This window comes from Carassius gibelio, chromosome A1 (assembly GCF_023724105.1).
Source record: "Carassius gibelio isolate Cgi1373 ecotype wild population from Czech Republic chromosome A1, carGib1.2-hapl.c, whole genome shotgun sequence".
Taxonomy (NCBI): Eukaryota; Metazoa; Chordata; class Actinopteri; order Cypriniformes; family Cyprinidae; genus Carassius; species Carassius gibelio.
Genome location: NC_068371.1, coordinates 9,019,404 through 9,032,832, shown reverse-complemented (window position 1 = coordinate 9,032,832; position 13,429 = coordinate 9,019,404). Strand labels below are relative to the sequence as shown.

At 39.0% G+C, this 13,429-nt stretch overlaps 1 protein-coding gene across 5 annotated transcripts in view; it reads right to left on the bottom strand.

The window, feature by feature from the left end:
• The window catches only part of mad1l1 (mitotic arrest deficient 1 like 1), a 71,411-nt gene that overhangs the window by 41,089 nt on the left and 16,893 nt on the right, over window positions 1-13,429 (bottom strand). For all 5 annotated transcript variants that reach the window (XM_052585522.1, XM_052585523.1, XM_052585521.1 and 2 more), the window contains one exon: window positions 2,085-2,229. In XM_052585522.1, coding sequence (XP_052441482.1) covers window positions 2,085-2,229 — 145 coding nt within the window. The remainder of the gene's footprint in view (window positions 1-2,084; window positions 2,230-13,429) is intronic.

Below are 13,429 nucleotides of genomic sequence, written 5' to 3'. Positions count from 1 at the left end.
AAACAAACCTTAAAAAAAAGAAAAAAAAAAAAAAAAAGAAGAGGAAATGTTTTCAGGATAAATATCCGGCAGACCAATAATGATGTATTTTACTCAATTAACAGAAAGATGCAAAAAAGCATAATCATAAATACAATTTATTGAAATGCGATAAAAATGACTAAATGCTTTTTCTCTTGATCTCATGTCTAAATGATGTTCTGTTTGAAATTAGATTTGTATAAAAGTTGTGCAATGCTATTACTGTCCATACAAAACTTTGAATTAACTGGAAAAACATCTAACTGAGCAAACAACCAACGTAATTAACAAATGAATAATAGAAAGACAACTCTTAATTACTTGTTCTGACAGCTCTAACTTTCCATGTGCATTTAGAGCAGCTTCCAGACTGATAGGATGTTCTGAATGTCTCCAGCGTGGACATCATTACACTCAAACACTGACTTCATTAATACAAATACCAACTATTTAGGAGTTTATTGAAGCCTTTGATAATTACCAGTTTACCAAGCTGTTGATTTATCCAAATCTAGCCTTTTGAAGAGAACTCACCGTTTACACTGAATGCAATCAAGGTCCAGAAAAGGACCTTATTTTTCGTTTTCTTCGTGTAAAAAAGCTATCATTGCTAAATAATGTTGTGGTTGAACCACTGATGGCAGATGGACTATTCTGACCATGTCTTTCATACTTTTCTGGACTTGGACAGTGTAATTTACTTGAAAGTTAACAGGACTGTCACAAGCCTCCCCATTTTCATCCAAAATATCTTAAATTGTTTTCCAAAGATGAACAAAGCTTTTATGGGTATGTAATTTTGGGGATTATTTATCCCTTTAAATACAATTATTACTATTAATGGTACTTATTTGCTTTCTATTTGTTTTAATAATAAGTACAATCTACAACAGTAAACATATCACATCACTGAATATTAAAAAATTATCAGCTGAACTCAGGACCTGAATTTCATTAGGAAAGTTTTCAGGTAAATAAATACAGAAAAAAAACTGTAAATTAAAAACAGATTCATCCTTAAAATGAAAGTTAAAAAAGTTATTTAGTCATGAGCAGTGGTTAATGTTTATATATAATCGTACACTGTAAACAGAAAAGGTATAAAAATAATTTCTTTAATTTCTGACTGTACAAATTATGTACAAGTGTTTTCACGCATGATCACTGGATCATCAGTAAATGAGTGTGGCATTTAAATGGCAGTGTAACCCAAATGAAACAAAAGAACTATACGTTTTGAATGACTATAATTTAAAGAACTGTTTAGGGTTTTACAAAAAGTTTGTTTTACAATAGCAAACTGAGTTTAAAGCTTGTAATGTGCTTCTAGTTTTGCAGACTTGGTCTAAAGATTAGGTATATGGGTGAATGGTTTCACTGAGTGGGCCTCAAGTACACCTTTCTTTCTATCTAAAATAAAATAAAATAAAATAGAAATCAACAGAAGGACTGAAAATGATTTGTTCTACTTGATGAAATGTTTTAAAAGTAATATAATACTTAGATGTTGATATCATGAGCACACTTGCATTACAATATGTTACAAAATTGTAGCTGCTATTTTGCCTTTGGGAGGAAGTTTTCAGTTCTGAAATATATATAGTATGTTTACAAAGTATGAATCCTATTGTTTTGACGAGAGTAGCTGAATGTTTATTCATATATATTTTTGGACCCACTTTATATTAAGTGGCCTTAACTACTATGTACTTACATTGTAATTAATAATTTAGTACAATGTACTTATTGTGTACATACATGTTTTTACATTGTACTTATATTTAAAAAAAACGACGTAATTACATCTGTATTTAATTTCTGTAATTACATTTATAATTACACTGTTGACCCATACTTTACACCTTAACCCACCCTTAAACTTACCCATACCTCCAACCCTCTCCCTAACCTTACCCCTATCCCACCTCAATAGCAGCAAAAGTGTTTTACAATACAATATGAACACAATAAGTACATTGTACATATTTTTATATGTAAGTACATAGTAGTTAGGGCCACCTAATATAAAGTGGGACCATATTTTTTATTTAATATCTTTTTACCTTGGTGAGCAGAAGGACTCTCTTCTGCAGGCGTCGGACAAGCGAATCCTGGTTCTCTCGTTTCTTCTGTTCCTCTTGAGCTTTGGCACGCAGTTGAGCGATCTCAGACAGGAGCTCAGCACGGGCCTTCTCTACAGAGCGAATGCTGAAAGCAACAGGTAGAAAGAGGCAGAATGACTTTGGGATGGAGCAGCTCTGGGGAGAACACAAATAACTGCATCCTCTAGATCCTGGAAGGTCATTTACTTATAACAAAAGCTGCATTCTCAGTGTTTACAGCTGAATATACGAATATCTTTGTTGCTGAGCCGTTCTGGGAAATGGCACAATGTTTTGCAAAAGATAGTGAGCCATAAACAATTCCTAGAAACAGCCATGAAAACACCCAACGGTGCAGTTAAATGAAAGTGCATGTCTAATGATGGTGAGTAATCCATAGCCATATTCAAGTGTTCACTAACTAGTCAGACTGAGGGCACTTTGGTATAGTTAAGGAAATTATCATTTGAAACATGTTTAACCCAATATTATAAGATATACACACACATACAGATACACGCACTCCAAATGTATGTGTTTGTGTATGTACTTTATACAATTATTTAGTTTTCTGCTCCAGATATCCAGTTTTCAAAATAATGCATTATTACATTAACATGACAGTAATCTGAACATAGCTTTTGTAAAATATATAAAGCAAAACATAAATGTACAAAAAATATTTGTAGGCTAAACAATTAGTATTTCCGAAGTCAACTAGCAGTATCATTTAGTCAATATATATATATTGTCAAAATGTATCTTGTGATATTATTGTGAACATTTCACCCATAAATATTTTTTTTAATTGTTTTCATCTCCCAATATTTCTCCATTCAATCCAGAACTGATGGATAGAACCAAATCCCTGCTTTTTTCTCTCTTATATATATTTCACAATAAGTTTCATCGCAACTAAGTATAAAACTTTGAACCACAGACAAAATGTTCTTTCTTTTTTTTTTTAGGATTGATGTCATTAGCTGCTATTAATACTGATTTATTTTCTATCTTTATGTCGTGCAGTTCTTGTGGGGTGTCATGTTAAGACACAATGTCCATCAAAACAGTGAGCAAAATGGTTGCACGTATTCATATTAGAAGAAGCTGTTTGTTTGTGTGTGCATGTGTCTTTGGAGATAAAGGAAGATTGTTTGATCCAGATAGACTTTGACTGGGAGAGCATTTTTCCACTTGACCTTTCAGAGCGAGAGAAATTACCCACAGCAAGAGTTCAATTCCATCAAACGTGCTGGAAAAGTGTGTGGGAGTCTTTGTATCTGCTGGATTAAAGGAGGGAAAGTGCTAAGACTGTACGGATGGATGTAATTGTGATTTCTTGAGGAAGGTGACTAGGGAAATTTGTTTGTAGGAGGAGGGCGGGTGAGTTTGTGTGGGCTGGCATTTGCGAGAGAGTCAGCACGTGTGTGTGTGTGAGTGTGTGTGTGTGTCCTCGTAGCTAAATTGATTAACTCCTCATCTCTTCCAGATGCTAACTATCCAGCCCAATTTGAGTTATAATGAAAATCATCAAGCCCTGCTGTGGAGGGTCAATAAGACAATAATGCACAATCTAATCACAAAACCATACTTGTCTCCTATCCATATGTCCTCAACACATACTGAGGCTTATTATGCAAATTGCCTCTATTCGTTAGTGAATAGGGTAATTGATTTCGTTGGCCCAGTTTCTCAACACAGAAGGAGTAGCTTAAATGGAGTGATTCAACCAAGTGGACCACATGAATGCATGCTAACACAGACAAACACATGTATGTAAGGCACCTATAAGCACTTTGTTTTGTATTATAATACAAAGAGGACGATTTTACAGTCCATCACATTATTCCATTAAAGAAATAATTCACAGCCGCTGCACTTCTATTTAAAGGTCTTGAAATGATCACAAAAATAAACAGCCGTGGGTACATCCTCCATATTGATTATCGTCTGATGAGTATCATAGCCTATTTAGGAAAAGATTCACCACCACACACGCATCCAACATGTAAACCAAACAACCTTGTATTTTTTACATGATGATTATGGGCGATACATGATATCACAATTTGCTCATTTGCTAATGGTACAGCCGTCTCTGTAAAAGGTTGTAAAGAAAACTAGCAGTATGGGTATTTATACACATAGATATAGATTGAACACTAAGATCAATGTACATGTAATTAAATTTAATGATAGCAAATAAGATCATTCAAATAAAGCTGTTAAGAGCAGAACTAGCACACTATGCACTGTGTGAACAGAGGCCCCAGACCCAAGACCATATCTGATTGGTCAAGGCAACATTTGAGGGGTGGCCAACAAGGAAGTTTAAATACTTTGGACACGATGTAATTTTCCTTCAGTCTGCTTTTAGTTCCAGCCTTGCTCGTGCTATCAGTCATGCTATTAGTCATGCCTGCTCTTAGCTTTTAGCTTGTAGCATTGCTACATAGCTTTAGCTTGTAGCATCTAGCCATGCGGTTAGTCATCATTGTTCTTTGAGCGCGGCTCCAGCGTGCCTGCCTGCTGCTACTATGCCACGATGAGAAGGAACACAACCTAGTCTCGTCAAACTTTATTTCTTTTCTTTTCCGTTTGAGAGTTTCGTGTTCTGAGTTAAGTTTTGTAACGTCCATTCAACTTCAACCAGCGAACACGACTGCACTTTCAGCCAACGCCCAACAACCACGGGCTTCCCAAGACGTCACTTCAGAGACTGAACTTCCAGCTAATCAACGACCTCGGGATAGCCCTTTCACCGAGGCTCCTTCTTCACAGGAGATGCAAGTGTAGCAGAAATGAGTCGAATCAGACAAATCAAAGAGTCTATCAGAGCTGTGTGCATTGAAACGAGAGCCGAACTCCTCAGGAAGTCATAAATCAGTTCTAGTGCCACAGGAACCAAGCAAGATAACCAACCAACCAACTTGTTCACACAACAGCTTTCAACATTAACACCAATAGAACAATTATTGACAATTTTAATTCGAAGAAGAGATTGTCAAATTTATTGTTCGTGATTGAGATGCAACGCTGGACATCACATGTAAACCCAGGAGATCAAGTTAAATACTTGCATTGACTTCCCCCATCCAGCAGAGCCAGACTGAAATTCCTAAGGGGGAAGGGCTTTAAACCTTTGTCTTCACAGAAAAGTCCCTTTGCCAGAGAATGGCAAAGAAACTGCTTTTTATACATTATATATGGACCAGAATGAACTCAAAAAGACTTATAAATGAATCGTTCCATTGCTTAACTCCATATTCATTTATGTGTAACCCACACATTTGACTATCATGTATAATCACTTATTGTGTATGTCTTTTGATAACTATAGGATACATAGTCATGTCTAGTATTGACATAATCGAATTTTCTTGCTTGATATTGTCCTGACAATCATTTATTTGTAAAATATATCATAATTGTGTTATAGGAATCATGTCCAAAATTAGATCCTGTGAGGCAAGAACCACATGCTTGGTAAGATAAACAAATGATTTATGACCCCAGACCCAAGACCATATCTGATTGGTCAAGGCAACATTTGAGGGGTGGCCCACAAGGAAGTTTAAATAGGTTGGACCCCATGAAATTTAGCTTTTAGTCTGCTTTTAGATCTAGCATTGCTTGTGCTATCAGTCATGCCTTGCTTTTAGTCGCTAGCTGCTGCTATTAGCCATGTCGGCTTTTAGTCTGCTTTTAGTCTAGCATTGCTTGTGCTATCAGTCATGTGGGCTTTTAGTCTGCTTTTAGTTCCAGCCTTGCTCGTGCTATCAGTCATGCCTGCTCTTAGCTTGTAGCTTTGCTACCTAGCTTTAGCTTGTAGCATCTAGCCATGCGGTTAGTCATCATTGTTCTTTGAGCACGGTTCCAGCATGCCTGCCTGCTGCTACTATGCCACAATGAGAAGGAACACAACCTAGTCTCGTCAAACTTTATTTCTTTTCTTTTCCGTTTGAGAGTTTCGTGTTCTGAGTTAAGTTTTGTAACGTCGAGTCTCCGACGCCTGACCTCGGATGCCCGTTCAACTTCAACCAGCGCACACGACTCTGCACTTTCAGCCAACGCCCAACAACCACGGGCTTCCCAAGACGTCACTTCACTACTGAACTTCCAGCCAATCAGCGACACCGGGATACCCCTTTCAACGGGAGTCCCTTTCACAGGAAACTAAGGCAACGTATCCCCAGATATTTGTTGTGCTGGTGTATCTAATATAATTTTAGTCACATTGAGGAACTCAATGCAAGGGCTAATTACGTGATTGATGGTTGTTCATGTCTATGCAATTTAACGTATTGCTGTAAACTTGGGATTCCATATTTCCATTCTCTTAAACTCATCTTTCCTTAACTTTCGACCTTCCTACAACTTGTGTGAATGTGTGTGTGCGTGCGTTTATGTGTTAGATTAGTTTATATGTCTTAGATTTATCTAATAAAGCCTTATTCATATTGAAAAGAGAAGTATCTTGTGTTTTGTGCTTACAAGTTAATGTCTTAAACTGCCGATCTTGTTACTGTGCTAATTGATAGTGTTTTCACTATAGTTTGGATATTAGTATCCAGCGCAGATTTGATGTTAAACGGCTCGTTCACTGAATCGCAGGCGCGTCTCCGTGAACAGCCGTGAAACAGTGATTCTGTTCAAATTCCCTTTAAAATCTTAAATGATTCCCTTTGAGCTAAATTGACCTGTTTCCCTTACATTATAATGGTGGAGAATGCGGGCAGTTTAATCTAAATTGTGAGCATAAACCAAGTTATTTAATCTTTGATTTTGCTAAAGGAATGAAAGATGAGAAGCATGCGAGACCTGAGTATGTGTTTGTGTGACGCGTGACGTAAGCAGCGCGCGCCCGCCCGCTTGAATGAAAGGAGCTAGAGGAGACTAACTCATGTCCGTCTCTTCAATGTTAACAGCAGTTAGTGAACTTAAAAGTAAACATCTGAGATCGTACAATAAGGTAGAAATTGAGCGTGTTCCTCATTTGTGTAATGCCTTGTTTTATAGCTGATTTGATTTCACTGCGTGTTCCAGTGTCTCAAACGCTATCTCAGTCACTGTTTGCTGAACGGAGCTAAACTGTTAGTGTTTCAAAAGGGATATAAATCGGTGAATAAAGAATAGTTTTGAGCGTGTTCCTCAATCTATTTATCAAAGCCCCCGTATTCATATTTCATATAGTTTAATTGCCAGTGCGTGTTCCACTGCCGAATCAAATTTGATATTCGACTCCCCTAAGTTAACGTTAAACATTAGAGAACAATGTTTGTCCATTTGTATCCGTTCACAAAGTGAATGCAATCTCGCGTAACACGGCGTGTGTCCGATAGTAATTTGAATGGGAGTGTTTTAAAAGCTTGATCAAGTAAATTTTAACTGTGTACCAACAGCGAAGGAAAACTTTTTTGTTTGTGTCCAGAAAAACTGGCACGGAGAATCAAATTGCTGAGATTGATATAATAACTACAGCAGGAAGCTGCTATTTGAATTAAGATAAATTTAACTCTATACAAACTGAGAGTTTAAGTGCCACATCGCAAAACCAACTGAAAGGCGGTGTTGTTATTTGTACAGTGTTGAAATGAGTCGACATTTCATGTAACATGCTTAACTGTATTTGCAACAATGCAACGATTCATGTGCTAATCCACTAGAATGTGTTTTGGTTGCCATAGTGACGACCGTGACCCGGAAGCCTTACGTACTTCCGGAGCAACTCTGAACTGTGCACGCGCAGCGCACAAACTCTGCGGTGTCGCTAAGCTAACGAAACCATTGCATTTACATTGAAGTCTATACTAAAGCCACTAGCCTCAAAGGTTAACCGTTAGCATTACCATCCAGTGGTAGAATAATGTGTGTTTGGGCAACGCTGACGTGATTTAACCATTTTAAACATCTTAACTAACACTTGTTAGTCCCTTTCTTTTTATCGCTCTCTTTTCTCACTAGACCACTTATTTTCATTTTACTAGAAAGGGAAATACTGACTCACAATTATTTATTGTCAAATTGAAATTTAATTGAAACATTAAATTTATTTTGAATCATTTAAGATTTCCTTCTCAGATCATTTCATATGATCTTTTATTTCTAGTATTCTCTTTTGGGTCTAATTATTTTAGGAATGAATAAGCCTTGAACTTTGGAAGTTAAGTAAACTTATTCTTCCTAATTTATTTATTACCCATCTGAATATATGCTATTCAGACCTTTACTTATTTGAATGCGTTTTACCCCTCTTCCTGTTTTGGTTATACACTTAACCACTATTGTTTTACGTATTGATTTCCTCTTTTTAATTTCATGTTGGCATATTTTGCCCATTTATTAATTTTTTAATTTTCCTATTTCTTACCATTTCTTTTGTGTATCCTAGCCTGGGAACGACAAACCTGAGCCCTAAAAGGAGACATTGTTATCCCTCACTACGAGTTCAAATAAATTAGAAAGACAACTCTCTTTCACTTAAAGTTTATTTTGTTTGATTAGTTGTGCAGCAACTAACACAACGCTCTCCTTGTAGTTGAGATAACCGCTACTGAGACTCACCATCTCCGTCCTCTCTCTCCTTTACTTTCCTCTTCTCTTTTTACATTTGTAGGACATGTAAGAACCATCAATCAATTCTAAGTGAAGTAAATACACAATCGTGCCAAAGACGACGAATCATTCTTAGGAATTTGATTGTAATCATCCTCTCATTTGTTCTTCCTAACCTTCCCTACATTTGGAAACGCAATCCAAGTTTTAGCATCTCATCCAACGTTGAGATCAATTTAATAGAGATACGTGTTGAACAACTGTCGCCTTCGCAGCCTCCCTGGTGAGCGGTCCAACTGAAAGGTGTACGGTGTCAATCCTGTCAGACTAAGAAAAGAGATATCAGAATTATTATTGTATTCTTTTGTCCAAAGCAAGAAATATAATAATATTGTTTACGTTTTTGATAACATTTAATTGGAAAAAATAATTTTCCTCATTTGAAAAACAGAAATTTTGCTTGTCATTTGAATTTGTTTTTCACCTCTGTCTCTCTTTTCCTCTTCCTCATTAGAGTGACAAAGTCTTCGCATCTCTAGTCTACTTATACACCCTGAGACCAACACAGTCATCACCACATTTCACTAGTGGTTCACAATCACTGATACAACACTTAGTTGTCCCACCACACATAGGCTTTTACTCCACACAGATCTGTGTCAGTCTCTCTTCTCCCCAGCGTGCCAACATGCCGCAGACTGCAGACCCCATTTCCCATGGGGAAGATGTGAACATTTGGCTGAGAGGCATAACAGACAGCCTCACTCCAAAGACATTTGAACTCTTATTATTTTTAATAATAATCCTAATCCTGAGAAGATTCCTGACACAAGATTCAAGCCAGAACAACAACCACGAGGAGCTAGTCAAGATCACGAGCTCACTAAGCTATGCCTTCACAACCCAGCTGAAACTGAGCGACAAGCACATCACCCACCTTCAAGAGGAGCTGACACGTGCTCAACATCGCATAGACAAGCTGGAAGTGAAAGTTCAAGATCAACTCAAAGCACCCAGCGAGAGGGAGCAGGATACAACAGAACAAGTTATGAAGCTCCAAGCAGCCCTGGCAGCAGCTCAGCTCGACCAGCAACATGCAACGGCTGCTCAGAAAGACCTGGTAAACAGACTCCAGTATGCCGAACAGCTATTAGAGAAAGCCAAGATAGACATCAGAAACAAGAATTCTGAAAATAGTGCTTTGAAAGACCACCTTGAAAGGTACAGAACTGAAATGGACAATCTGACCCAACAACTAGACGATACCAACGATGAGCTCTACATGGTCAGAAAAGAACTCCAAAATGCTTACAAGCACAAACAAGAGCCAAGGAAAGAGAAACCCCTCTTAGCCTCATCACTGCTGAGCAGAGCAGAGTCCCACGTCCAAGAACTGGCATATGATGAAAGGAGCGAAGGGCCACAAGCCAAAACCTCACCTGCCTTCGCCACACAACCCTTTCCTGCCAACGAAAGAAAACCTCCCGTCCAAGGCCTTGAAGCTGCACATGGGATGACAATCAAAGACCTCAACAAGCTGTCTGAAAACATAAGCAGGTTCAACCCGGACTCCACAGAGAGCCCCGACATCCAAGCTTACCTGCGAGATATCGAATTTCACCTGGAAGTGAGACCTCATGTGACGGACAGAGACTGGTTATACCTCCTTAGAGCCACGTCCAGTCCCAAGGTACGAAACTTTCTAGATCGACAGCCCAGTCAAACTACCAGCGACTTCGTGAGGTCCTGATTAAAGAGTTTACAGACCCAGAGTCTGAACATGGACTGTTAACTGCCTTGGAAACCAAACAAGGTCGTCAAGAGACTCCACAAGCTTATTACAACCGACTCCGACAAGCCTACTTTGGTGCACACAACAGCCCTGACCTTGAAGAGGATGTGAACTTCAAAAGCCTCTTCCTAAGAAATCTGCACCCTGGAGTCAGTCACCATCTAGGTGTCATGGCCTGTCCGAACTCCATGACCATCCAACAGTTGCGTGACCTAACACAGAAGGCCTATAACAAGCAGAAGGTGGCCTCAAAGAAAGGTAACAAAACATCCACACTCTTGAACTCTGTCAACAAAGACTCAAGCCTTGCACTGGACGACACCCAGTGGCATCATAACACCAGAGTCTTTCATCAAGAGCACAGAGAACGTGACGCCCATATCCACGACCGCTTTCAGACCAACTGCTGGAAAAATCCATGGGACCAGCCACGCTTCTCAAGAAACCAAAAGGATAACATCTGGAAACCTAACCAGATATCCAAAGGTAATCACCTGACTCCTCCAAGAGCAACTCGTGTGGGTAAGCGACAAAAAACCCCACCTCAGCACCACTCAGACATGCACAGTGCTGAGTATGCACAAGAACATAACCGCTTACCATTAGAAGACACGGAACAAGTCATGGAACAACTAAGAGAGTTCCTTCAAGACAATTTACATGCATATGACCACAAAGTTGAGTCGTGCTCGCTGTGACCAGCGACAGAACGGAAGGCCGGTGATCACCTGGTGCACCACATCAGAGATGACAAGCACCTGTTCAACAACGACCCAGAACGAACAAGTCTTTCACGGCCAACTGTTGATGAAAAATCTGAGGTACTAAAGGACATCACCTCAGTCACTAACAAACTGTCAAATTAACTCCAACTCCAAGTACCAAATTCCCTGTCTGTGCAACAGCAACCACCAGAGCACAGAAGGTCAGAAAGTCTGCTACAGCCAGAAGGCATCACAAGAAGAATGCAACATAGGAGACAAAGTTTTGCAACTCAGCTTCACACAGCCATGCCAAACTGCCTCCGACTGCGTGCTAAAGAACTTCCTGCCTTGCTGGACTGACCCTCATTAGACCATGGACACGCCCTCATCCAAGCCAAGGATGCTGAGAGCCAGTCTTCAGTGCAGTGACATGCTAGAAAAAGGGGGAGACAACACAGATTTGAACCGATCTGACCACACATGCACTACACCAGTAACACACAACATTACCTACACCCAGAGGTAAACACATCTACTGATAACACAGTCAACAAACATATTCTTCCCACAGGTAGAATATCCAACTTTTAGCGTAACAAAGTTACACATACCCACCATGAAGAAACGTGCAGCCATCCTCACAATAGGTAGAACACCTGACACTAAGTTAAGGTTCACGACACACTAGCTGCACCTGACATCCTAGCTCAATAGTAGTTGTAACACATGCTAGGAAAACCCACAGCAGCCTTGTTTTGTTTTGTTCTTCTTTTACCTATCCTTCTCCTTCCCCTCTTTCCTGAGTAGGTGAAACGCCTAGACACCCTGCGAGGGTCGAAGGTCTGATATTAGGATTGACTCGCAACACCTAATATCCGCCAGCCACTCTAAACTGAATGGAAGCCAGAGAGCTCCATGCATGATAGGTCAATTCATTGAATTGAAAATGAAATTACTAGAAAACTAATGGTAAACATGTAAAGTAAGACAACCTAGAAGAACCAAACAAAGTTAACCACAAATTTGATTGATGAATCAAAATAAAAACAATTTCCAAGACGATCTAAACTATCCTCAATGTGCTAAACTACATTGACTAATTGAACTTAACCACGTGTACCTAAATAGCCTGATGCCTGCACCAGTACAGTAACTGTCATGGAGGTGTTGTCTTGCTGTTTGCTGTGTTTGTCTGCTTCTTCTGCCTTTGTTTCTCCAGCGATCGACGATGTCTTCACCTAAACACCTCGCCGATCGAAAGGGGGATATATGTAGCAGAAATGAGTCGAATCAGACAAATCAAAGAGTCTATCAGAGCTGTGTGCATTGAAACGAGAGCCGAACTCCTCAGGAAGTCATAAATCAGTTCTAGTGCCACAGGAACCAAGCAAGATAACCAACCAACCAACTTGTTCACACAACAGCTTTCAACATTAACACCAATAGAACAATTATTGACAATTTTAATTCGAAGAAGAGATTGTCAAATTTATTGTTCGTGATTGAGATGCAACGCTGGACATCACATGTAAACCCAGGAGATCAAGTTAAATACTTGCATTGACTTCCCCCATCCAGCAGAGCCAGACTGAAATTCCTAAGGGGGAAGGGCTTTAAACCTTTGTCTTCACAGAAAAGTCCCTTTGCCAGAGAATGGCAAAGAAACTGCTTTTTATACATTATATATGGACCAGAATGAACTCAAAAAGACTTATAAATGAATCGTTCCATTGCTTAACTCCATATTCATTTATGTGTAACCCACACATTTGACTATCATGTATAATCACTTATTGTGTATGTCTTTTGATAACTATAGGATACATAGTCATGTCTAGTATTGACATAATCGAATTTTCTTGCTTGATATTGTCCTGACAATCATTTATTTGTAAAATATATCATAATTGTGTTATAGGAATCATGTCCAAAATTAGATCCTGTGAGGCAAGAACCACATGCTTGGTAAGATAAACAAATGATTTATGACCCCAGACCCAAGACCATATCTGATTGGTCAAGGCAACATTTGAGGGGTGGCCCACAAGGAAGTTTAAATAGGTTGGACCCCATGAAATTTTGCTTTTAGTCTGCTTTTAGATCTAGCATTGCTTGTGCTATCAGTCATGCCTTGCTTTTAGTCGCTAGCTGCTGCTATTAGCCATGTCGGCTTTTAGTCTGCTTTTAGTCTAGCATTGCTTGTGCTATCAGTCATGTGGGCTTTTAGTCTGCTTTTAGTTCCAGCCTTGCTCGTG